General features: G+C 51.9%; 1 protein-coding gene across 11 annotated transcripts in view; it reads right to left on the bottom strand.

Annotated features, from left to right (window-relative positions):
- TNS1 (tensin 1) overlaps window positions 1-27446 on the bottom strand; it is a 207940-nt gene that overhangs the window by 42399 nt on the left and 138095 nt on the right. For 10 of the 11 annotated variants that reach the window (XR_006342392.1, XM_043910093.1, XM_043910091.1 and 7 more), the window contains one exon: window positions 5700-7271. Coding sequence is in view for 10 of the 11 variants with exons in the window: in XM_043910093.1 (XP_043766028.1) it covers window positions 5700-7271 (1572 nt within the window). In the remaining variant the exon portion in view is untranslated. Of the gene's footprint in view, window positions 1-5699; window positions 7272-27402; window positions 27425-27446 lie in introns of those variants that run through there. The other variant, XM_043910100.1, reaches the window with a different exon arrangement.

Here is a 27446-nt window from a genome sequence, read left to right as displayed (position 1 = left end):
CACACCCTCCTTAGTAATCTTCTTCCACGGGAGCCACTTCAACTCCTGCCCCAAACTGCTGGGCACCACTGAAAAGTCCTTAAGAGGAGCCTGCCTGGATGTGCTGTAAGGATCTGTGATGTCTTTTTCTTCAACCCAGCTGACTCCAATCCATCTCACACCCCAGGGGCTGCACAGTGGCTGGTATCACTTCTTTCTGGCTCCCAGAGAGCCATACCTTTTGAGTTTTCTCTACTTCAAAAGCTGCTCCATATCAGTTTTTTCTTTTTTTTTAACTGGTTCCTCCTCATGTCTCAAGGCTCCAAAACTCAATCCCAGGACCTACTCTGTCTGTGCTCACCCCCTTGGTAAGATCATGCAGTTTCTTACTTCACATGACATCATAGACTGATATCTCCCACATTCCTAAGCTCCAATCTCTCCCTGCCTAAACTCTGAACCATCTTAAACACTTCTCAAATGTAACATGGCCAAAATCACACTTCTGATATCACCTCGAAGACTGCTCTTCCCACATTCTTCTCCATCTGAAAGAAGAGCAACTCCATCCTTTAGTTGCTCAAGCCAGAAACCTTGACTTTTCCTTCTCTCAGGAAGCTTTGCACTTGCTATTTTCTCTGGCACATTCCCTCCCTACCCAACAAAGTTTTTTCCCTGACCATCCAACTACCCCACCACCACCCTTTACCCTTCACTGGCATTTCACTGCACTTCACTGGCATTTCACTGGCATTTCACTGCTATGGCACTTATCACCCATCTAACAAATTACACGTGTATTTGCTTATTGGTTTATTGTCCATTTCCATCTCTTTAAAAAAAAAAAATCTTTATCTTTTTTGTTTACCACCATTTCTCCAGAGCCTAGGCTAACATGTAGCATAGACAAGGAGCACATGTTGAATGAATGACAGAATGGGCCTTGATCTCGTCTCCTTTTTCCATAATGAAATATAAAAACTGAGTTCTTAATTCAAGCTCTCAAAAGTTGACACCAATATTTCACTATATCTGTATCCATTCTCTATTCTTATTTCATGAAGAGGTACCTTACCTCCTCAGCTCAGATGTATGCTCAATTGTATCTGACTCTTTTCAATCCCATGGGCTGTAGCCTGCCAGGCTCCTCTGTCCACGGAATTCTCTAGGCAAGAATACTGGAGTGGGTTGCCATTTCCTACTCCAGACGATCTTCCTGACCCAGAGATCAAACCCGCATCTCTTACATCTCCTGCATTGGCAGGTGGATTCTTTACCAATTGTGCCACCTGGGAAACCCCTACCTTACCTCCTGGTTGAGCCTAAATTATCTACCCAGGTATCTACTCCTAAGCCTACCCCCTCTTTACCTCCAAAGAGACCTGTTCTATCAGTTTCTTTCTCACTCTCTTGTATCTTTCTCTTCTCACTCTTCCCTCCGTACTCAACCTCTCTCTCTTCCGTCTCTAAAAACTCTTCTGGCTCCTATATTCACACAAAGAAGTTCTCAGTATCTTGCTACCCTCTTTAGCTGCCACCCTCTTCCCTTTTATCACAAAACCTTTCAAAAGGATAGATGATGCACTCTCTGCACTCTCTCATCTCTCACTCCTCAATCCCTCAGTCTGGCTTTTGTCACCACCACTCTACTGAAAATATGCCTTTGAAAACCCCCGAGGCCACCTAGTTGGCAAGCCCAGTGAATTTTCCTGAGTCTTCCTTTTCATGATCGTGCCACAGTGACATTGCTAACCTCCTGGGAACCCTTTACTATTCTGACTTCTAGTGATGACCCACTGTCTCGGGGTCTTCTCGCTGCCCTGAACATTCGTTCTCAAGGCCCTGCATAGCTTCCATTCCCACACGGCCATTTCATTCTAAGTTCTTTTCTCTCCATGCCTTCTGATATATAGAGATTCTTTGTGAGGATGACTCCCAAATCTATAGCTCCTTCTGCTCTTCCAGGTCCAATTCCAGATATCTGACTGCCTTCCATACATCTCTATCTGGAGTCTCCACTGTTACACAAATTCAACATAACCAACACTGAGATCTTCATCTTACACCAAACTGCTCCTCCTCTTAACTTCTGGCTTGTTAACAGAACGATCATTCTGTTTCTATTGATGGAGCCTCAGAATTATCTTTGATATCCCCCTCCTCTTCACTTACTACATCCAATCAACTTGTAAATGCGTTGGTTTTCATCCCACCACAGCATCCCTGCCCCCATCTCTTCTTTTTCATTTCCAAGGTCAGCACCCTAATTCAGTCCCCATCACCTAGGTCAGCCAATAAGCTCTTAGCATCTCCCAGCTCAAAGTCTCTCCCCTTTTGTATCCTTCCTCCCCAGACCTACCAGATATATCTTCCTAAACTACAGCTCTGATCATGGCATCCTTTCCTAAAACACAGTAATGGCTTCCTTCACTTCCACTAGCTAAGAGTCAAGCTTCTCTGTCTGGCAGTTAAAACCAACCAGATGCAAGCCCCAAGCTCCAAGCCTTTCTTGACTCTCTATTACACAGCCTATCTGGCTCTCAATCCACTCCATTCTTCAAACACATCCTATGCCTTCCTAGCTTCATTATGAGCCTTCCTTTTCCAATAATCTCACCCATTTCAAAATCCTATCTTCCAAGGCTCTGTTTAAAATATATACACAACACAGACCCTCCCCAGTCTCTCTAGCTGACAGTGATCTTTCTTTTTCCTTCATTCCCACAGAACTTTTCTTCATATTTCTCTTATTACAAATAACTTCATTTTAAAGTTCTAGTTCTTTTTCCCCTTACTAAACTCTAGACTCCTTAAGGATAAGATCCACATTTGATTTGCAACATGCATTGAAATCTCTACCTTTAGAGACACCTGAGATCAGTCCAGGCCCAGAATCAGGATCATATGAAAACCTGATTGGACTCAACAACTCTGACTCTTATTTCTTTTTTGTGTCTTATTGCACTGGCTAGGATATCCAATACAATGTTAAATGATAGCGGTGATAACAATCATCTTTATTTTATCCCTGGTGTAATGGGACTGCTTCTAATGTTGCACAAGAAAGTGTGATATGTGCTACAGGTTTCTGGTATCTACTCTTTATCAAGTTAAGAAAACTACTCTAAAATTTTCTGAGAGCTAAGTTGAAATAAGACTTAAGTAGTCGTTGGATCAAAATGGCATGAACCAAGGACACAGAATTGAAGTACAGAGGACAGCCAAGGAGGAAAAGGCAGACCTGAGGGTGAAAAGCCAGAAGAAACTAGATCATATTCACGACCATATGGAGGTTCTCCTCAGATCTGAGCTTCCTAGGTTACTCATGTGGAAGCTTATATTCCAGCTCCTTGCAGAAGAATACAGAATGAGAAGAGGTAGTGCTGAAAGTCTATCCCTTGGCTCCTAGACTGTTTTACAAATTAATCCTGCTGGTGCATCTTTACCTACACAAGCACTGCAGATATCCTGAAGAGCTACTGAAGAAGTTGTGCAAGCAAGATCTGCTGACCTAAGAAATACTGGTGATGACAGGGCATGGACCAAAGAGACCTTTTGAAGCCCTAGGGACCAAATATAACTGTCCCTTCTATACATCTTAGCCCTTTTCCTGATGGAGTCACTCAGATCTGGTGGAGGAGATGACAGCAGGGTTGGGGGACACAGATACTGTACCTATAATATCCCTCCATCCCTATGACTTCTTGGCAGCCAAAACCTGAGCAGCTACAGGATATGGAGGTTGACAGGCAAGACCTTTAAACTTGTAGGAGAGAAAAGGCTGAGCGGAGAGCCACTGTAAGATGGACATCTTTCTGAGGCCATTAAAGTATGGCTTCCTCTTGAGCTACATGGAAGGGTTCTGGGAGGGGAAGGAAATTCATCCTACCCTCTTTAGATACTTCATACTTCTCTTCTCATATTATAAATAACTTCATTTTAAAGTTCTAGTTCTTTTTTCCCCCTTACTAAACTCTAGACTCTTTAAGGATAAGATCCACATCTGATTTCCAAAATGCATTGAAATCTCTACCTCTAGAGACACCTGAGAACAGTCCAGTCACAGAGTCAGGGTAAATTTCTTTGGATACTGCCCATCATTAGAATCACTAGACTAGTGTGTCACTATTCCTCAGGCCTCCACCCCAACTCTGTAAAATATTGAGAGAACCCATTCCTTTCCCTTCAACAAAACCAGGAAGAAAATGGTTTCTACTGACAAACCAAGTATTCCTTATCTTACTGGCCCAGATGTGGACAAAAATAGAAGATGGCAGTCCCTTGGGGACCACCCCATGGAGCATTTTGCCCCTCGGGTTATTGAGCTACTCATCTTATCCTTTGGCCCTTGGATAAAGCTGATGATGTGTTGCTAGACCAGATGTCCAGAGAAGGTGAAGCCCTTGATTGCCAATTTTTATAGTGTGCATACTGCCATTATGGCCAATTTCAAGTTATCCATAGTTGAACTGGGGGCTGTGTTCTGCTCTGAAGTACAGAAGCAGGGCATCCCTGCCCCCCATATCCTGGACTCAGCCCAAAAGTCAACTGGCCTGGCCCCAGCTCCCTTCCTAAACCCACTGCCCATCCCCAAGAAGGGCGTCTCCCTCCTTGCAGCTGGCATGCTGACTCAGCTTCCCCTAAATTTAGGAAAAGGAACAGAAGGCAGACTCAGCTGCCCAGGCTCCTCTTCTGACCTCCCACCACCCTGTCATCTGAGGGGCTTGGCACAAGGTCCCCCTCACTCCAGGCTCTGGTCCACCCCTGCCTGGGCTTCACCCCTATGACAAAGCCAGCTCATAGGATTTCCCACACAGTTTAGCTATCCCCATGGAATGGTTATAGGCTTAGGCCAAAGTGAAGGTAGGGAGCCCTTCCTGTTCCTTGCAACATGGCCTGGACACTCTGCCATTTCTTGCCTCTTTATCTCCCCAGTAAACCTGTCTGGTTGCCCCACTCTCTCTCCTCTCTCCAGAAAGATAAGTCCATTCTCTGGTAGGAAAGACAGCTCTGTTTCTCAGTGCCTGCTTCCCATACAGAGCTGGTCCTAAAGCAAGGACTAGCAGGACAGCTGAACAAGAAGGGGGATCTTGGCCTCCCTGGAGACATAAATATCCTGAGAGGACCCACTAGGGTTAAACACTCAGATAGAGTCCAAGGACTTTGGGGCACCCTCTCAGACATAGTTATGCCTCTGGGAGGGCCCAAAAGGGAACTGGAGGCCACAGAGGCCTCCCTTCCACCTTCTCCACTACAGGTAGCTACAGTGAGCATCACATCTCTGCCTAGAAAAATCTGTACTCCAATCCCAGAGTCACCACCTCCAGGAAGCTTTCCCTGATTGTCCTAGGTGGTAAGCCTTACTTACCCAGGCTCTGGGGCTTTGGTCCCCATCTCTGTTGTAGCACACACTGCACTCTGTTAGAATAATCTGTCTGTGTACCTCTTTCCTCACTAGATTGAAAACTCCTGAGACACTGATCTTTGAACCACAAGGCCTGGCTTGGAGTCTAACAGGCACAGAATGCAGGAGGGGATGGGTGGCACGTAGGTTCCTAAAAGCCTCTTCCCCAGGCCAAAGTAGCACTCACTGATGCGTGAGAGCTGTGCCTGCACGATGGCGGTGCCTCCCCCCGGCAAAGCCAACCAAGGCCAAAGAGGGAAGGTGTGGCGGGAATAAAGAGGGGACACCCAGCACTCACAGCCCCTGAGGCTCTTACCTGCCACCCGGTGGGCCACCAGCCCCTCCAAGTTCAATGGTTCCTCCTCTGGAGTTCGGGATGGGTCTGAAGTCACCTCCTTTGGTGGGAGCTGAGGCTGAGTGGTGAGGCCAGGGAGAGAGGCTGGGGGCTGCTGAGGCCCCAGAGAGCTCTGGGTAGTTGGAAGGAAGGCAGACGAGGAGGAGGTGGCCGGGCTCTTTGGACGGTAACTCTGGTTGGGCCCAGTCGGACACGGCTGATAATCATAAGGTGAGTAAGGCCTGCCAGTGGGAACGGACTCCAGGGAGGCCCGGGGGGCTGGCTCAGGGGTTCCCAAGGAATGCCCACTGGGGATGTAGCCAGATCTGGACTGGGTCAGTGGGTGGGACTGGCAGGAGGAGCCAGAGAAGGGCTGGGAGGAGAGCGGAGAAGCCCCCGGCCAGGCCCCAGGCACACTCTGGGACTTGTGTAGGGGGGCGCCCGCCGTGGCTGGCTCCAGATCGAGCATCAGCATGTTGAGGGCCTCGATGGACTGCTCGATCTCCTGCCGGGAGGCCGCGCGAGGGAACTCGGGGAGGCCAGACACGGGGGGCTCTGCCAGTGGCTGGGGGCTGGGCCTACTGAGCCCGAGGCTCTCCAAGTGGGCTCTTTCCTGTTGGCGAGGAGGTGGGCGAGGCTGCTGCTGCTGCTGCTGCTGCCAGGAATTCAGGCCCCTCTGCACAGCCTCCCGGCTGCTCCCACCACGGGCTGGAGCTGGGGGCAGCTGGGGCTCCGTTTCAGGAAAGGACTGAGAGCGAAACATACCGTTGGGGTCATGGCCATAGTGGGAGGTGGTCGCCGACTGTGGCCAGGCTGGGTGGGGTGCCTCCCGCTGGTAGCCAGCTAAACCCTCCTGTGCTGAGTAGGAGGGTCTCATGGGGGCTGTGTGGCCAGCCTGGGCAGGCACCACCCGGCTGGCAGACTCATAGGGGTAGCCCCCACCGTTGACCATAGGTTCCATGGGGTAGGGCTTGTCCAGACCATTGGTCAGTGGGGAGAGGGCCTCCGGGTAGCCACCCTCACTGGTGTTGGTGACCCCATCCAGGGAGGACAGGGTGCCCATGCTGCCCACACTGTGCCCATCCTGGTTGGGCAGCTCATCGTCCAGGATGTCCGTCTCCCGCTCGGACGCTAAGGCCCCGCCATTGACGTGAACCTGGGCCGGGACGATGTGGCGGCCAGAGGAAGGCGCGGCAGGGCCTCCCACTGGGCGGGACCGGAGATGCTGAGGGTGGTACATGGCGCCTTGCTTCTCCCGCTCCAAGCCGAAGCCACTGAGCAGGCGGTCCAGCTCGCGCTTCTCCTCGGGACTCAGGGCAGCAGGGGCACTGGCGGGGCCGGGGGCAGGCTCATCGGTCTTGTCTGTCTTGGTGGAGGCTGTGGAGTTGCCCGAGTCGCTGCTCACGGAGAGGGTGTGCTCCACGTGATTGGGGGTGGCAGACAGCACGGGCCGCGTGGCGTTGACAGCCCCGGTGCTGCCGTGCAAGGAGTCCTTCTTCTTCACCTTGGCATACAGGCTTCCGTCCAGGGGTCCCTGGGTATGGCCCACAACCTCTACAAGAGAGGGACCAGAGGAGAGACGGAGAGCAGACATCAGTGGGAGGTGGGACATCCTCCATTCTCCCCAGGAAAGCAACTGAGAGCTTCCCTTCCCTGGATCCCCAAGGGGAATCCATGGAGAGCAGAACATACAACTGGGGTCATGGCGACAGTGGGAGGCGGTTGCTGACTGTGGCCAGGCTGGGCGGGGTCCCTCCCACTGGGGTCCCTCCCCACACCGGTAGCCAGCTAAACCCTCCTGTGCAGAGTAGGAGGGTCACATGGGGGCTGTGTGTCCAGCCTGGGCAGGCACCGCCCAGCTGGCAGACTCATAGGGGTATTCCCCCACTGTGTACCACCTTCAGCATCTCCAAAGGGAATCCTCTCAACCCTCAGAGATAAGGCCGAAGTGGCAGGAAGGACAAAAGGACCTCTTCCCAGGGCTTCTAAGCAGAGCCTCTCCAGCACCCAGGGTCAGACCAGGCAGCGGAGCCCCAGATTAGTCAGGAGACCTGGGGGCAAGATGCCCCAGTTCAAAGCCTGGCTCTGGCATTGCACTCAGTTCCCAAAGACCCAGAGGGGCTGGGCCAGGCTGGAGCTCAGTAAAGCCAGCAGGACGGGTGTTAGAGAGAACAGTTTCCCTCTGGATGCCAGGGTCCATGGGGGTTCTGGAAAGGAGCTTCAGGGGCCAAGAGTAGAGGGAACATCTTAGGGATGGAGAACACAAAGGCAGAGGTCTTCATCAGGGAGGGGTGACCCTGTGTCATTTCATCTGCAGATACTCTGGGGGGCCCCGTGAGCAATACTTTCTCTGAAAGGAAAAAGTGAGCGCTGGGTGGCGGGAGGCCAAAGGGCTGACTCAGGAGTGAAGAACTTCCCCGCCCAGAGGAACTCTGATTTCACACCCTGTACAGTCAGCAGCCCAGCTTCCAGCCTACACGCACACACACACACATACACACACACACACACACACACACCCCTCCCCTTCCCCCACTCCAAGGCAGGCCCTCAACTGGCAAGAAAAGAAAGCCCCCTCCCAAACACGGGAGAGACTCCAGCCCAGACACCAACAGTCACACACAGAAAACCAGACACAAAGACGTCCAGAGACACACTCTCCCACCAGAAATCACCCAAATCAAACACCCAGACACAGGCTCTCGTGGAGTACACCCGACAGGCACCCCCAGTCAGAAAAAGCGAGTGTGGATACAAACACACAAATACTAATGTTGACAGCTAACATGCAGGGAACACCTTGCTACATTTACACATACATTATTTCTAATCCTGTGAGTGGGGGCTGTTATGCCTATTTTAAAGATGGAGAAACTGAGACTCTGAAAGGTAGAACCATGTGTGTGCAGACATATAGTGCCTGGTAGGGCTTCCCAGGTGGTGCTAGTGGTAAAGAGACCACCTGCCCGTGCAGGAGATGTAAGAGATGCGGGTTCGATCCCTGGGTCAGGAAGATTCCCTGGAGGAGGGCACGGCAACCCACTCCAGCATTCTTGCCTGGAGAATCCCCATGGACAGAGGAGCCTGGCGGCTACAGTCCATGGGGTCGCAAAGAGTCGTACGCAACTGAACGACTGCATGCATGCACGCAGTACCCGGTAAAGCTGGGATTTTAAGTCAGAACTAATTTAAAATTTAAAATAAAAGTAAATTAAACCAGAACTTTGAAGACCACACAACTTTTTTATTATTTTACACTGTTTTATCTCACACACACAAACACACCCTTAGGAAAAAACACACAAAAACGCAGCAATACCCCCAAAATAAGTACTTAAATTTAAAGCCACAAACATTTCAGAAAATACAAGCTCCTACCATGCCCAAGGACTAGCCCTCAGGCCAGAAGTGGCAACCTCTAAAAATAAACACTCATACAGAAGCCCACGGCCAAAAACAAGTGATCAGACAACCGCAAAACAGGAACATCCTGATCAACATACACACACACAAACCACAGGCCAGCCAAATGACGTCACCCGAGCCCTAGCGCTGAGATGCTCGATGAGGCCCATCGTGCACACACAGCCCCTGGGGGCTGGAGGCGCTGCCCGTTCACGTAACTCTCCAGAAGCATCTCTCTGTCCTCAGTTCTCTCCGGGGCTTTGGGACCTCAGCCAGCAGCAGGCCCCAAGTGACACTGGGCCAGAGTGCTGCCACAGCCGAAGGCTCATGGGGATGGTGCTGGTCTGAACTAAAATGGGGTTTCGGCTGAGAAAGGTCTGATTCTCCAACAGCCTGCCCCTAGCGCTACTGAGATGCAGCAGTGCATACGTTGCCTCTCCCAACTCGCCTGGAATCATCCCTGTTGTTGTTATTTAGTTGCTCAGTTGTGTCCGACTCTTCGCAACCTCATGGACTGCAGCCTGCCAGGCTCCTCTGTCCATGCGATTCTCCAGGCAAGAACACTAGAGCAGGTGGCCAGTTCCTCCTCCAGAGGGTCTTCCTGACCCAGGGAATGAACTCGTGTCTCCTGCATTGGCAGGCAGGTTCTTTACCACTGCGCCACCTGGTAAGCCCTGGATCATCCCTAACGGGGCCAAAATGCAGTTGAGAGGCTGCCCCTCATGCCCTGTCCTTCCAAAGAACCAGGCTCCATGCTAAACTCACAAAACAGAGGCTCCGCTGGCTGTTCCCAGAGGAGAAAAGTATTACAGACAGAAAGTTCTCATCCACTCAGATCTTGGTGGGGAAGGGGCATGGGCGGGGGAAGGGAAGGTTCCCACAAGGATGGGCCCCTCACACCACTTACTGGGAATCTGAAGAGCTGTCCTTCCTTCTCACCTGGAAAGGAAAGCTGCTGGCCCCTTCCTGGGCCCTGGCCCCACTCTGCAGCCCACATTGTGAGATGACAGAGTATTCCTCCTGGACTAGGGATCTCTTCCATCCTCCTAATCTCCCAGGTCCATGCGTACCCAGTCCAGGAAGTGGGGAGAGGAGTGAAAGGTGAGGTGTCCCATGGCCTCCCATTTACACTCAGAAGGAAACGAGACCCCCTGGGTGCAAACCAGTGCAGGCCTGAGTGCCCCTTCCTTCTAGGAGAAAGCACACACACTCCAGGATCTCCCTAGGGTCCACCAAAGAAGAGTTTTTGGCAAGAGAGATAAGAAAGCATCTCCCAAGACAGAAAGGGAGAATTCACACTGATCACCAATACCCGATATCTTGGCTCATCTGGGCCAACCCCACTCTCCATCGACTTTGAAAATGCCAATATTAAACTTCTTCTGTCATGTCATTTACCCCAACGTGGGCTACTGTTTGCAGGAACAACAACAGGATAATAGCTGCCAGGCCACTGGGGCTTAGCAAGAAAATCGAAGAAGTAGAAACTGTTTAATTGAATCCTATTTGCTAAGCACAAATGGAAATGTCTATTTCTGTCCTCAAAGAAGGGGCCGGCTGCTCCTGATGCCCAGGGCTGGCAGCACGCGCCAGGCGGTTCTACATTTTCAATGGGTCATCTTCCTTTTCAAATTAAGAGAGGACACCCAGGCCTGTCCCAGGTCTGTCAGCCCCTGGGAGGGTTCGACTGAAACCCTAGCGCCCCACCAGCATGACCCATGAGGCACGAACACCTGCTGCTCCCATTGGAGACGAAGGAAAGTGCCCGCGTCCCCCATGCCACACAACACGCTCACCACCCCCTTCTCCCCATCGACCACGGCCACATTAAGAGCTATTTACCAGGACCACAAGGAGCCGGAACATGTTGGTTTCAATCTATTAAGGCAGGAAGGGCAAAAGAGAGACACAGCCAGAGCAAAGAGGGGGAGTGAAATAGTGGGGGAGGAGGAGAGGGAACTGGAGTGGTGAGGGAAGATGCCTTCAAGGCTCTCAAGCTAGGGAGCCACCAGATGCATCTTCAAGTCCCAGCAGCTGTCATGGGTGTGGCCGATTCAGGTAAAACCATCTCAGAGGAGAGGGAGTTGGACCCCCAGTGGGAGGGGACAGGGGACAAGGGAGGGACCTGTCCAGATGGGCCCATGGGTGTTGAGATGGGTGACAATGGGGCAGAAGGGGGAAACACAAGGTATGGGCAGCCCAGAGTGGGGAGATCGCCCAGGTCCCCAGCCCAGACCAGACTGGACTTCCTGCCTACTTCTCTAGGGTAGTGAAGTCCACAGTCTCTTCCAGGCCCTGCTTGTTTTGTCTGACCACACCTCGCTCTTCCCAGCAGCTGCTCCAAGCCCTGGGCTCCACCCTCAACACTGAGCTCGGTTGCACCAAGGGGCCCCTGTTTCACGGCGGCCGTAATTCAGATGTGCGTGTCATGCTTCTGGAAAGCTCTGAGGAAAATCCCCAGCTGACTTGGACGTGGACTACTCCCTACTCCCCAGGCTCCCTCCAGTGAACAGCGGGAGCTCGAGCGGGGCTGGAAGCACAGAACAGGCCAGTCCCCTGGAAAGGAAAGACGCGTCCATCCGTTGTGCTTCAAAAGGAACAAAAGAAATCAACATAGGATGCTAAGGTGATAAAAGAGTTTGGACAGTTGTCTGATTCTGATGTTCATAAGAATGTCCTCTGAGAATTGTTTAAAAAAAAAAAAAAAAACACGTAGATTCCAGGGCCTTATCTCCAAAGATTTTCACTCATAGATCTAGGGCAGGACCAAGAATCAGCAGCTAAACTAGCTTCCAGGGGCTCTGGGTCACCTCTTGAGTAACCTTGACCCAGGTGGTCAGCGTTTGGAGCCCTGAGGTTAAGGACCTTTGCTTCTCTCACTAATGTTAAGTGGGGAGAGGTCATTTGTTTAGATGTCAGGGCAGACAGGCCAACCAGGAAAAAGAAAGGATGCCAGCCTAGTGGACTGCAGGAAAGTGATTCAGCGAAGAGAGATCCCCTCCATGTCCCACAACAGGCCTGCTGTGCACCATGAGTGATTTATTAAGGTCTTCAGGATGGGGCCCTTCATGATAAGAAGTCCTTTGGGTCCACATCCAGCATAAGAACAATTCATTAAAAGACATTACCCAGAGCAGTGATGACCAACCAAAGTGGAAGAAAATCAATGCGCTGCCAACAGGAAGGGGCATGGTGCCCACCCCAGACACAGGCGGTTTAGAGGCAGGCGGGGGCCCCAGCAAGCCGAGAGGACTCTCAGCACCTTAACCGTGGGAATGAGGCATCAAAAACCATGTGTGTCAGGGAGGGAGGTGAGCTCTGACAAACTCTGAGGCTTGGCCCGGAGGCAGCCAGGGGAGCAAGGTCTGGGCACGTTAACCCTTTTGCTGCAACCTCTTCCCCAGCCACGGGAGAGGGTGGGCCGGGACTGGGGCTGGGGCTGTTGAGAAGCGGCACATGAATGCCAGAAGAAGGGTCCCAGGGAGGCCAGAGGGATGTGATTCCGTAGAAAAAGCAGAGGAGAAGCAGCCCCTCCCTCCTCACCCCTGCACCAAACACACTCATCACCCAGAAGAATGGCCCCCATCTTAATAGCTAACTCAGCTACTTCAACCACTTAAACCATGCGGAGCCTGGCCTCCAGCCCATCAGGTGAAGATTCAGATGCTTACTGGTAGGTTTGCCGAGTGACAAGATTCAGGAACTGAGCACCTTGACCTGGGCGTGAAACCTCCGGGCACACTAACCTCTCTTGTCTCCATTTCATACCTCTCATCACCCACAAAGTAAGGCCCAATCCCCCTCCCTCCTCATACATGCAGACCTTTTATCATCTGGCCCCTGCCTGCCTTTTGAAGCCTCATCTTCACTGTCCTCAATACTCTGACCACGCCCCATTCTACTCTTACTATTTATAAGCTCGAATATGCCTCGAATATGCTGTTCGCTCTCCTAAAAGTCCCTTCCCTACCCTGCTCCCACAACTATCAACCTCCCTGGCAAACCTCTTCTTCCTCCTGGAGGCTCAGTTTGAACCTCTCTGGGAAGCCTCCCTCAGCCTTCCCCTTTTCCTACAGTCCTCCAGACCCAGATAAACTTTTTAATGTTCCCACTGCCCTGTTCCCATGACTGTAACACTGGTCACACCAGACATTCATTAATTTTGCCCATCCTTGTTTTCCCCACTAAACTCCTTGAGGAAGGCCTTTACCTCTTTCCCTCAATCCTCCAGTACCTAGTTCCCAGACAGTACAATTCATAATGTGGTGTATGTGAAGAGAGCACAGAATTCAATGCACTGCTCACGTAGTTATACAGGGTGACCCTACAGAGTGCAGGGTCTGGTACACATTAGATGTTCCATCAGTGTTTCTTGCAGGACATTCATGCTCAGACACTCAGTCCTGTCTGTTGGTTTGCGACCCCATGGCCTATAGCCTGCCAGGCTCCACTGCTCATGGAATTCTCCAGGCAAGAATGCTGGAGTGGGTAGCCATTCACTCCTCCAAGGGATCTTTCTGACCCAGGGATCGAACCTGGGTCTCCTGCATTGCAGGCAGATTCTTTACCATCTGAGAAACCAATGCATGACATTAAAGTTTGATATACTCCTGTAAGACACTGAGATGCTCTTCTTTCACTGCTATCCAGAGAAGAAGAAAATTAGGGATTCAAGGTGGACCCCAAGCTTCCCTGAATGGGAAGAGACACATTGCCACCAAAATATCATGAGAGGGGTGTTCTACAGAACTGGTGACATAGGCTGCGCCCATGGAGGTCCCTGCAATTGGCTGAGTCATAGCCCACCCGACAGCATCCCTCACTGGACTCCTCAGTCACACTCCGGCCCCGTCCAGGGGACATTCACTTTCTTAAACAAGAACCCCTGGGGGTATCTGATGAATTACCCCCCAAAACACACAAACACAAACTCTGCACATCATTTCAGGGGGTGATGTGCACCCCAGAGTCCACACACGGTTCTTAAATTAAGACATATGCCTATGACAGTTAGGGTGCTGCTTCTGGGGGGGTTCATCCCCGTCATCTGGACTTCTGTGGGGAACACCAGGCTCCATCCAGGAGAAACGGGAGGACACACAGAAGGCAAACCTTCCAGCAGGAGGAGCCAGAGAAGGAGCCCCCAGCCCAGAGCAACATGCTGAGCCGTAGCCGCCTCAGGGCAGGTGTGTGAGTGACGAAGGGCTGACGGCGGAGAGGGCTGCGGGAAACCTCAGCCCCGTGGCTCAAGTGTGGCCTCCTGCGGCCCTTCTGGGACAGTGCTGGCCTCCACCCAGGCTGACCGCTGCGCCCACCCCACCCCACCCCACCCGGACACACACACAACCCCTCAGAGCCAGCCAAGGCCTGAGGCCACCCTTTGTTCAAAACAGCTCGCAGAGAGTTCTGGAACTTTCCTACATGGGAATGGGCTTCCTCGGGGGATCTGAAGAGCTTCAGAACTGGGGCTGAAGAGAAGTCCCGAGTCTCTGAAGGGGAACCACAGAGAGGAGTCCCGGCCTCCGAGAGACAAAGAGGGCAGGCGACAGGTGCAGCCCAAGGGACGCAGGTTCACCCCGGGAAGAGCCCACGGTGCCACAGTGACAAGCGCTGGCGGCAGGGACAGAGGAGTCCGGGCGGGCAGACACCTGTCTTTCTTCTCCTCTAGCAGCCCTCACAGGGAACCTACTGCACTTTCCGGGAGTGGAGAGCAGAGGACAAGCTTCTTCCCAGGGCTTCTATCCCTCTTCTCACAGGTGGCTCTGGTCCCTGCACAAGGGACCTCACCAGGGTCACCCCAAACCTGCCTCTGTGGACCCAGGGAGGAGCCACAACTGGCCGCCACCCGCCAGAGCTGCTGAGGTAAGAAAGAACGAGCAAGGCGCTAAGCCCCGCATCCAAAGGCAGTCCCATCCGAATTTCAGAAGATGGAGAAAGCCAGCATTCAGGCAGAAATGGAAACCAGAGCCCCCCTCCCACCAGCGCTACTGCCCCACGGCTCTCAGCCAGCGCTCAGAGGCAGCGGAACGGAGGTCTGAGAGGGACCAAGCAAGTCGGCTGAGCCAAGAGAGCATTTTAAAAGCCAGGAGATCTGGGGAGCTGAAGGGCCTCGAAGGCTCAGTTAATCCACAGTCAACCCCTCATTTGTTCCACAGGCTCTGGGAAACCCCCAAGGTCACCCTGAGCAGAGGGCATACAGACTCGCCTGCCTGCCTGCCTCCAAGTTGAATGCTCTTCCCCCTAATGGCACTTCAAGGTGAAGATGGCCGGAGGAGCCTCGGGGGGCGGGGGGTACGCTACAGCTGGGACTGTGGCCTAAGAACCTCACCATATAAGACACGGGGCTTGGTCAAGCGGTGATGACAGACGTGTCCCCAGGCCCTCCTCAGGAAGGACCCACACTCTTTACACAGATACCATCTTAACTTGAATTCCTCCAGAGAGAGGGAGTAGGCACAGAAAACTTCCTGGTGGCCTTTATTTCAGACCCGAGGGACCCGGGCCTGGAAAGTGAGTGACCTGCCCCTGTCACAGGCCCGCCCAATCCTGTGAGGTGAATGTGAACTTGCCGGGCCAGCCTCCTGACTCCAGCCTGGCCTCTGGCTCCCACGCCAGGCACTAGGGGCAGAGCCTGGCACTCCCACTCCCCGCCCTCGGCCTGTTCAGGCAGCGGCTATCACAGGCACACTCCGGACGGTAAAAATAGCTCCCGAGCCCACAACAACACAGGTCCCTCTCTGCCAGGCCAAGGCACCCGCCTGGACACTCACAGATCAGATCCCTGGCTAGGGGGACTGTCGAGCAGCCAAGAGTCCTGGCAAAGTTGGGGAAAAGCCATGAATGGCAGCCCACAGGAGGCCAGTGGGGGGAATGGTCAGCCCTGGGGTGGGTAGGGTGCCTCAAAGTTCAGGTCACAGAACTGGGAAGTGGGGGGTGCTGTCCTGAGCAAGCGGGAATCTTTCAGGGGCTAGTCAACGCCTCCACCACATGCCCTCTGCCCACCCCATTCTCTTCCACCATGAACCATTACCCCAAAGAGCGAGGCCGGCTCAGACACATTGCCCCCGGCTCCTATGTACGCAGCCACCCCTCAGATCTGAGGTGGCAGCTCCTCCATGTCCCAGGGCAGCGAGTCCAGGAGGGAGGTGGCCAGGTCGGCTCCATCTGCTCCCAAAGGCAGCACACTGCTGGCCGCAGCCCCCACAGAGCCACACGCCCTTCCCGAGTCCAGGTCCACCGCAGATCCCGGCCCCCGGGGCCCAGAAGCTGCCCAACACCCTCTCCCCAGGCCCAGCAGGGAGCCACACAAGGACACACACAGGAGAAACACCTGCCGGCAGACACTTACCCTCTGGACAGAGAGGCAGCGAGGGAAGGGAAAAGACGTGCTCTGAAGTGCCCCGTCGTCCCTCAAGTTTCAAATAATTCCTCCATGGCTGCAGCTCCCACGACCGCCGCCGGTCTGTGTCCTACTCAGGCTCCCTCGGACTGTCAGGGGTGGGAGGAGCAAGTGCCGCCTGCCTGCCCATAGACACACACACACACACACACACACACACACACACACACACACACACACACACCCTCCCTCCCTCCAGCTCTCACTCGCTCTCTCCCCCTCTCCGCTCAGCTCGCTCTGCCTCACTCTGGCTTGTAGGAAGCCAGTGGGATAAAACTCTGTCTGTAATTTCAGCCAGCTGGGTCCCCAGGGCTTCACTTATCATCCTGTAGCTATGCAGCTCTCGAATGACATCACAGTGGCTTCCCAAGCCCTCCACACGGAGTGAGAAGTGGCCGGGCCAGCCCAGCTCCAACCCTGGCTCCATCCTAGTCCAGCAACGGCCCCAGCCCACTCCTGGCCCAGCAGAGCCCCAGCACCACCCCAGCCCAGCCCCAGTCCCAAACCCACTGTGGCCCCAGGACCCAAAGAAGAAGTGGAAGCAAAACGGCTGGGATGTGAGGTAGAGAGAAGGGTGAGAGTTCCTATGAGGGTACTGAGATTTATTTCCCCAAATTTTTCCACATTTTTTTCCCATTCTCAGCAAATGAAAGGCAGAACAGATGACAACAATTTTCCAGCTGCTGAACAATAAGGTGGAAGTCTTTTTTTCCTCTCTCCCCCTCCATTTCACCCGTCCTCCCACCTCCACAGGGCAGAGTCTAGGAGCCAGGACACTTCCTTGGCTTATAAAAGGGGAAAAAAACCCATGAGCTCCTGGATTTCCCAGAGGTGACCACAGGGCCTGAATGGAGGGACTGGGGTATCACTCAGGCAGGCTGCTAGGAGGGGGAAAGGAGCCCCAAAGTGAGGCTCTCAGTGCAAAGCTTTGGCTTCTGGCCCAGGAACCATGACCATTGTTGAAACCTGACTTTGGGAAGGCCAGTGGATGTCTGGTCAAGGATACTGATCTGCCAGGCCACCTGAGAGGCCTCCAGGTGACTGGTCATTCGTATTCAGTTTGTTCCCACCTGTGACCACCACGAATGGCAGAAAGGACAACTTTCTGGAATAATCAGTGACATCTCCCCTCACACCCAGGCACCCAGATCCAAAACAGCCCCCTCAGAAGCCAAAGGCGCTCTCCAAAGTCCCCACCACCGTCCTGATGTGCCCTTAAAAGTACCAGCAGTCCCTGACAGCAGGATGCCAAAGCCCACCTCTTATCTGCACATCAACTGAATGTACCAAAGCCACGCCCACAGGCCAGGGATTTGCAGCCAGGCCAGTGGGGGCTGCAGGGCCTGGTGTCCCCCTGCAGAGCCCCGGTGAGTTTGCCACCCTAAAGTGCCTCTACAGCCTCCCCATGCTGATGCCCAGACCCTTCACTGCCAGGTCAGGCACTGCAGGCCCAGGAGGGAGAGCCAGAATAGACACAGGCCACTTACTTCTCCCTCTTCAGAGCAGACGGCTCATCCCCAGTCAGCCCCTGCCCATTGTCAGCATCACTGGCTACACTGGTTGTATTAGTAAAGGCATGTTATCCAGAAACCGGGAGGTGACAGGCCTCATAGGTCAGAGAGCCCTCATGAGTTGTCTCTTGCTTCAGAGTGATAAAAACCACTGGTAGCAAGAGCTGAGCGTAAAGAAGGAAAGTAAGTGGAAGAACAAAAATGGTGCCCTTTGCCCTGTACTCTGTCCCAGCCCTATCCTAACAGCATCTTCACTGAGGAGATGAGGAGGCCCCCAGCCCAGGGATGAAGACTTCACAGAAACCATCAAGAATGAGGCCGAGAGAAGAGGGGTTTCATGCCCCAGGCTCCAAACTGGGGGCAGAAGGATTTCCAGGCTCCTCAGCACAGTTGTAAGATGACAATTTGGACAAACTACTGCAATTATCCTGCTTATCTCCACAGAACCTTCTAGAACTAACGGACAAACTAGGCTCTTGAAAGGATTACAGTCAACCAGTCCACCCTCTCACCCCTTCCCCACAACAGTGTTAACCTAGATTTTATCTGCACACACGCTTCACCTTCATCTGCACACCTGAGCCCCATCAATAGTATCATTTTATAAGATTTTGTAAAATTTTGAAAATAAATGTAACTTCAAGTAGCTCGAGGCATCAATATCCATGATATCACAGATTTGGTGCGAAAGCTATATACTTCCTCCTCTAATACGCATTAAAATAAATACACCTAAAATAATTTCATATATAATTACCAGTCTGGCCCATACTTTGGAAACATCATCATACAACAATCTCTTGTGAGTAGCAATCTGATCCTATGGTTCCCTGGTACCATCCAGGGACTAACTGCACCAGAAGCCGAATTGTCAGGGGTGAAGGTGAAAGTGAAAGTCGCTCAGTCGTGTCCAACTCTTTTCGACCCCATGGACTGTAGCCCACCAGGCTCCTCTGTCCATGGAATTCTCCAGGCAAGAATACTGGAGTGGGTTGCCGTTCCCTTCTCCAGGGGATCTTCCCAACCCAAGGATCAAACCCAGGTCTCCAGCACTGCAGGCAGATTCTTTACCATCTGGGCCACCAGGGAAGCCCATTGTCAGGGGTAGGACCTGGGAATCGGGATTGTAAAACACTCTCCAGTTGAGCATGCAAGGCAGACAGGTTTGGACAAAAAAAAAAAAAAAAGTCCTAGCTATACTAAACTGTTTTCAGTTATAAGGATCTTACTATCTACCCCCCAAAGCCCATTGCATCATGAGGTGGCTCTAACAGGTTTTAGCTCCTTAACTTTTCCACTAAGTTTGTGGTACCCAATGGGGTGGCTCAGACAAGCCAAATCTTTGCACACGAGAGCTTCAGACACTGAATGTGATGTGCACATCCTCCTGAGTCTCTCCTTTGACAGACAATCCTCCCCACTCCTGCCCTCAAAGCCCCTGAGTCCGCCCTACCTCCCTCTGCTTCTCCTCACCACCTGAGCACTTGCTACCAGAGGTTTTTTATCACTCTGAAGCAAGGGACAACCCATGTGACCTATGAGAGGCACCACTATCGCCTCCCAGCTTCTGGAACACATGCCTTTAGTAATACAACCTAAAATTAAACCCAGCCCTTCTGATTTGTCTCACTTCAGCATCTGCCAGGAACACAGTGACCAGGAACAAAGGCTTAGGGATCATGTAGACACTGACTTAAATACAGACACTACTACTTAACTAGCTTAGTGCAGCCCTGGGCCAATTACTTAATTTTTTGAGTTTCAGTTTCTTTATAAAATTAGTATCTCAGAGAGTATTGTAAAGATCGATACAATGTGTGTAAAGTGCTCAGCACAGCAGAAAAGCACACAGCCGTGCTCGCAATGAGGCACCACATATAAACAAGCACCACTCCGACATCCGCTTTTCAGTCCTCCTTCCCTACCCAGCCCCACCCTGAATAGCACCTCGGTGACCCCAGCTCACTCAGCCCAGATGAAATACTCCCAATGCTTAAGCTTCAGGACATATCATTTGGCCTGTCCTTTCTCTGCTCAAAACTCATGGCAACGAGTGACCAGCAAAGAGAAGAGTCTCACAAAATGGCCCAGACTCTGAGGATGTGATGTTGCTCAATCAACAAACTCTGGAACCGTCGTGGCATCTGTTACTACCAACAGGATGCCCGAAAATGCCACCCTGTCTCCCACCTCCAGAGACAGCTTCAACACCAAGCACCACAAGGAAGGAGGGATGGCAACTGTCCAGACCTGGCTTTTTGCTCTTTCTCTTAAGGAACAAAATGGGGCTTCCCTGGTGGCCCAGTGGTTAAGAATCCAGCTTGCAATCCAAGGGACATCAGTTCTATCCCTGGTCTGGGAAGATCCCGCATGCCTTGGGACAACTAAGCCTGTGTGTCCCAACCACTGAGCCTGCACTCTGGAGCCCATGAGCCACAATTACTGCGCCTGTGTGCAACAACTACTGAAGTCTGCATGCCTAGAGCCTGGGATCCACAAGAGAAGTCTCTGCAATGAGAAGCCCGTGTGCTGCAACTAGAGAGTAGCCCCCGCTCACTGCAACTAGAGAAAAGCCCTCACACAGCAATGAAGACCCAGGATAACGAAAAAAAAAAAAAGAAATTTTTTTTTAAAGTAGCAAAATGGTTGAGTGCTCTAGTTTCCCAGCAGCCTGATCCTCGAATGGAAGCAGGAAGCAGAAAAGAGCATCTTCGAGGAAGGAATACCTCACGCCCTCCCTAGTGGGAGACGTAAGGTTTCAGAGACAGAGGCTGAAGGGACACCTAGACAGTGGTCCTCCCTGGGGTGGTGTGCTCCCCGGGGAACATGTGAAAATGGCTGGAAATTCTTGAGTTGTCACATCCAGAAGAAATCCTATTGCATCCAGTGGGTAGAGATGCTGCTAAACATCCTCCAACACACAGAACGGGCCCATGTCAACGGTGCCACAGCCAAGACTGGCTGAGCCAGAGTGAGGGCAGAGGGAGTCTGGGGAGACAGAGTTCAGGATTGACTCGGGAGTCCTGGGTCCCAAACCCAGCGGGCTGCTAACTCACCACGAGACCTTGGCCAAGTCATTTCCTGAGCCTCAGTTTCCAAAGGGGTAAGATGAGAGATAAGAGCAAGATGAGCTTTGAACTCTCAGACTTCTGGTTCTAAGCAGAACACAAGGAGGAGAGAGGCCTGGACTTTCCAGGGGATGTGGTGTGAAGGTTTGGGGGAGAGGGAGGAAGGACCCTGCGGAGAGGCCATTGCCTGGGCCGGGTGCGGGGTATAGCCCAGAAACAAGTCTCAGCGCACCCCACAGGACTATCTCCCTGCCTTCCAGCACAGCACGGCCCCAGCTTTCCAAGGCCTCCACACAGTCCCCCAGGAAGGCAGCGGACAGGGCCAGCTTCAGAAACATGTTCCCTGAGAGTCGAGCAGGAGCCTCAGCGCCCGAGAACCACTCAGGAAGGGAATCGCCAACTCCCAGGCAGACGGCTGAGCTGGACAAGGGTCAAGGTAGATCCACTCACCTCCCTCCTGCCTCCCCCACTTGGATCTCCTCCCGGGCCTCAACACCATCTCGGTAGCAGTCCTCACATGGGAAGGACGGCGGAAGAGTAGGGAGTGGGACGTGGGGCTTGGGGAGCCAGGAAGGATGAGACAGCACAACAGAACAGGGTGGGCGAGTTGTTACTGTGTGCTAGCAGTTAATGGATGTTTTCCTGTTTGCTTCAACAACTGCCCTTCAAGGTAGATCCTTGATAGAGAGATCCGAGGCTTCGAGGCTGTGGCTTGCTCAAGATTACATTGCCAGTCTGACTCTGACGCTCAAGCTCTTTCTGTTTCCCAGAGAGGAAGGAGGAAGGAAGAGAGAGACGGGCAAAGAGTGAGAGCTTGGAGGATCCGATGGGATGAAGGGAGTAGACAGTGACGATCAAATCACAACACTGGTTTAGAACAACCAAACCCAAACTACAACATCCAAGTGGGTGCTGTCCTCATCGAAGTGGCTCCTGGGAATTTTAGCCATTTATCCGAATGATGCTGCCAGGGTTCAAGGCATTTCTGGTAACTCGTAGGGAGCTGCCCCAGCATTGGTTCACAAGTGACACAAGGAACCCATCTCTGCACTTGGGGTCAATCCCATGTCGGTGGTACTTAACAGGCCCATTTAAGTACCTCACATAAGTACTGGTTACCAGATTGGTCATATTTTATAAAGACAGCTCCCCTCACTCTGTGGGGGTGTGCAGTGGCAGGGAGGTCAGTGGGGTTCCATGCATGAGTGATGCGTGTGTACAGGGGGCTCTCTGTGGTTCTGTTTTTGAGAGGATGTGGGAACGGGGATGGAAGGGGGCTCTGGGTGGGGTCTCTGCTTCCTTTCCCAAATGGGTCCCTCTGCAATCACGAGTACAAGGGGGCTCAGTACGCATCTCTGTGGGGGTCTCCCAATACTCGTGTCATAGCTCACACACATGAGCAGGTGTGGGTCAGAAGCAGGAAGGCCCTGATGAAGAGGAACAAGCTGGGAGTGACCTTCCTGACCCACAGAAGAGACAGCACCACGGGGCACAGGCCTGGACAGGAGCCAGGGCCCCACCCCAGGCCGCTTTCATCCTTGTAAAGAGCGCCTGCCTGATTCTCCAAGGCTGTCAAGCAGTACACAGACAGAGGGGGGCAGAAAGGGAGAAGGAAGGATCTGAGAAGCTTTGCACTTTCATAACAAAATCTGATCTCACTGCCCCTGGAGAAGGAGAACAAACATCAAAGAACACTTTGCTGCTAACAGTTTTTTAAGCAATCAAAGCAACACCAGGCGAAAGTCTCCAACGAGCACCAGCATCGACAAGCTGTAAGGATGTGAAGACGCAGACCGGGAGGAGAAAGAATGAGAAAGGCCACCAGTAGCTCCTGGCCCCCATCCACCAACTGCTCTGCGCTGCTTCCCAGAACCAAGGGGCCCTGCTGGCAACCTGCACAACCCGGCTGGGGCTAGACCAGGCCCTGGCCCTGAAGGGTGGGAGGGCAATCCAGTGGGCCTGCCATCTGGGGCAGGATGCCGCATGTCCCTGTAGGAGGGTCTTGGGGGGCAAATAATGTTTGAACAGAAAAAAAGGAGGGGCAGGTGAAAGGGGAGTCTGTTGAGACTCTCAGGTCCCCTTTGCACACAGAACCTGCTGGGGCTTTATCAGAATGCTCTAGAAGCTGCCTGCTCTTTCCTGTTCACGCACCATGGTCACTTACCCTATCGGGACAGGTATGCAGACAGAAGATTCTCCTCAACCTCAAGAAAATCCAGTTCTGCTCCCAATTCCCCATTCTCATGTCCCTCAAAAGCAAGACAGCTTTCCTAGAAGTCAGACCCCTACCCTGCCAGCTGTAGCTAAAACATACTCTCTCCAACTCAGCCCCCCAAATCCAAACTGGTCACGGCATGATACACAGGCCTAGAGAAAGTGTTGTCTGGCGGTAGCAGTAGTAGACTAGGAGTCAAAGGGCTAGAGCACCAAGGAGTGATTGAGGATGGGCCTCAGTGTACTCCTCCGTGCAATAGGAGAGTACAGTCAGCTAAGGGTCCCTGAAATCCTGGCCAATTCTAGATGCTCAAGGATCCAACACAGAGAAGATGCTCCCCCTGGCACTGTCTGTGTCCCAGAGCCCTTGGACTCGGTAAACCTGATGCTCCTCTCCTGTGCGGTCTTGCCTGGGTGGCTCCAGGCTCCAAGCTCATCCAGGGCTATTTCTGCAGCAGACACAGAGGCCCTGGGGGCTAGGACAGAAGCAGTGACTTACAGGAAGTCTGGAAATACATGCCAGGCTGCAGAGGTTCCGAGGGCCACGCACGGCAGTAAAGAGGCTGATTTATTTTCATCAGTGAAATGCCGAAACCCAATCCCTGGAACAAGCTGACCCAGCAGACGACGGCGGGGAGCTCCCCACCCAGAGCAGAATTAGCTAGATCGCAGCCTCCCAGGTCTCACCACTGGGGCTGATGCTGGGAGGGACAGAAGGGGAGGCCACCTCAGCCAGTGTGACCACAGGTCCCCAGGGCTGGCCTCTTCCCAACCTGTCGCTGGCCGGCAAGGGTCTCCAGGATGTAGGCGCAGTAGTGCTAGGTCCACATGCCCATGTGCACGGGGCAGGGGAGCAGAGGGACAAGAGGCAAGGTGGCTCAGACTCTCATCCTCATGAAGCCAAGGTGAGGAATGGCAGGCATCAGAACCCCAGTTCTACATCTTTCTGGCTGTGTAAACACTGGGATATTACTTGACCTTTCTTGCCTGTTTGCTCATCTGTGAAAGGGGAACAAGAATACTCAGCTCACAGGAGGGTCACGAGGAGTAAAGAAAATAACGGGCACCTAATGGAAGCCACCCCCTGTGGCTGCGTTGGTGGCTCGGTGGTAAAGAATTCGCCTGCAATGCAGGAGACACAGGAGACACGGGTTCAACCCCTGGGGTCAGGAAGATCCCGGGAGAAGGAAATGGCAATCCACTTCAGTATTCTTGCCTGGAAAATTCCATGGACAGAGGAGCCTAGTCGGCTGCAGTTCATGGGGTCACAAAGAGTCAGAGGCCACAGCACACACAAAATAGAAGCTCACATGTGGAGGAGGTATGCAGAAGGGAGAGAAATTTTCCTCCTAGTCCCTAATCAAATTGCTCACTGGGAGCGTCAACTAATACAACCCTTATGGAAGTCAAGTTGATGCTATCAAAATTATATATGCATACATTCATCCAGCCAATCCTACTTCTAGAAATTTGTCCTACAGTCAGATTTTCACAAATGAAATGGTGTTATGCACAAATCAAAAGGTTACTCACTGCAGCATTTTTCAAAACAGTAAAAAATTGAAAACAACCTAAATGTCCGTGTTATTTATAGTTAAATAAAATACTAGTTAAATCAAACACAGTACCCATGCACAGTGGAATATTACCCAGCTGAAAACAATGAGAGGGCTCTTTGTGTGCTATTATGAAAAGATTTCCACGATGTGTCATTAGATGAAACAGCTCAGGTACGAGCCAAATCTTTACAGTGCCTACCGGACCCTAAATGATCTGGTCCCGGTTACCTCTGACCTCAACTCCTATTACAATCTTCATTGCAGTCACACTGGCCCCTGTGCTGTTTCTCAAACATCTCAGGTGGGCTTCTGCCTCAGGACCTTTGCACTTGCTGCCCGCCTCACCCCTGCCTGGAATGGTATTCCTCAGATATTTGCTTGGGTGACTCTCTTACCTCCTTCAATTCTTTGTTCATATGTCCCCTCCTCAGTGAAGCCTAGGCTGATAAGCTTTTTAAATGTTTCAAATTTTAAAACATTTCAGTGCCCAACCAACAACAGCCCCCAATCACCCTTTACTCTGCTCTATTTTTTTCACAGAGTATTTATCATCTTCTAACATGCTCTCTTACATACAGTTGACCCTTGCACAATGCAGGGGTTAAGGGCAATGACCCACGCAACATCCACATCCCACAGTCAAAAATCCACATACTGCTTTTTCTGCCCTCAAAACAAAGGAATTGATAAATGACTCACCAAAGGGCAAGAAGTTGAAATGGTTTGGGTAGAATCAGGACTAGTTCTCTTGATCCCACATATTGTAATCTCTAACTGAACACAGACTTTTCACCACAAAGATCCATAAAATGGGGGACTTCCCTGATGGTCAAAGCTTCTACTGCAGGGGACACAGGCTCAATCCCTCATCAGGTAACTAAGATTCCACATGTCACCAAGAGTGGCCAAAAAAAAAAATCCATAAAATGAAAATACAGGTATCATATTTGTGGAGAAAAAGTTGTATATAAGGGACCTGCACAGTTCAGACCTGTGTTATCCAAGCATCAAATATATCTTTAAAAAAAATTTATTCTTTGTCTTCTCCCACTAGAATACAATCACGACAAGGGCAAGGATCTTTATTGTGTTCACTACTGTATCCTCAGCATCTAGAATAGTGACACACAGTAGGCACTTCATAAATATTTGTTGGTTGAATAAATGAGTGTTACCACAGACAGTTCTTTGTGCCAAAGAACAAATGATTTGTTTTTTTCTTTTTTTCTTCTTCTTCAATACAGTGGATTCAAGGTTATACCCATAATCACATCATTCTCACTCTCCTGCATCCTGATATCTTTTCTCAAATGAAAGAGAAAGAAGCATCTTTACAGCTGTTCCAGGATCAGCAAACTCAGACAAGCACTGTGTACAATACCACCAGTGACAACTAACATGAACTGATGACTTACTACAGAGCAGGCACAGAACTGAGCAGCCATCTGTTATATCAGTTAATTCTCAGAGCCTACAAGAAAAGTATATCCTTGTCCCCATTTTACAAGGTAGAACACTGAGACTCAGAAAGGCTAAATGATTTGCCCAAGGTCAACAGAGGGCTTGACCCCAGGCAGCTTTGAGTCCCAAGCCCACGCTGTCAACCACTATGGTGCTTCCACTGCCTCCCAAGGATGTGGGTTTTGCCCCTTCTCAGACCATTCTAAGACACTGTCCTTCTTAACCTCGATGGAGGCTGCCTATTATGGAAGGTTTGTGAGCTCAGCAACTTTGCCAGGATTTTAGAAGGTCTACTTTGGCCACCTGATGCGAAGAGCTGACTCATTGGAAAAGACTCTGATGCTGGGAAAGATTGAGGGCAGGAGGAAAAGGGGACAACAGAGGATGAGATGGTTGGATGGCATCACCAACCAGATGGACATGGGTTTGGGTGGACTCCGGGAGTTGGTGATGGACAGGGAGGCCTGGCATGCTGCAGTTCATGGGGTTGCAAAGAGTCAGACATGACTGAGTGACTGAACTGATCTGAACTGAACTTGGCAGGGGAAGGAGCGGAGAGAAGAAAGAGATGTATGGGGGATGAATCACCCACGAGCAGCTGGGGAAGTAGAGGAAGGGGAATCATGAAAGAAGAAAGGACAGATCACCCTACGGATCCCACATCCACTGAAACCTTTTCCCACAAATGGGCTCAGAACTGTCCATGGGACAGGAAGCAGGGCCTGGGAGGGTGGACCAAAAGGGATGGGCTCTGTTGCCTGCAGAGAAGCGCAGCAGCTAGCAGGCAGGAGAGGTGAGCAAGACGTAGATACGCTCCAGGGAGGGTGCTGAATCTCACAGGCTGACGGAGAGATGGACCCGAAGACCAGCACCACTAACAAAGAAGCTGAACTTTGCCCAGGAGCAAACCAGCCTCAGATAGCACCTTCGAGCCAGCCGCAGGCCAGCTGGCCTGGACGAGGAGAAAGAAGCCAGGCACAGCCTCCAAGGGCAGGGAGAAGCACCCAGGGCCTGAATAGGTCCAACAAGGAATAATCCAGAGAGACAACTGTCACCAGCTCCATTCACCCTCCATGCCCATCACTCAGCCACATGCACTGGACAGCAGATCC

This window comes from Cervus elaphus, chromosome 8, assembly GCF_910594005.1.
Source record: "Cervus elaphus chromosome 8, mCerEla1.1, whole genome shotgun sequence".
Taxonomy (NCBI): domain Eukaryota; kingdom Metazoa; phylum Chordata; class Mammalia; order Artiodactyla; family Cervidae; genus Cervus; species Cervus elaphus.
The sequence above is the reverse complement of the archived record's forward strand: the minus strand, read 5'-3'. Positions and strand labels throughout refer to the sequence as shown.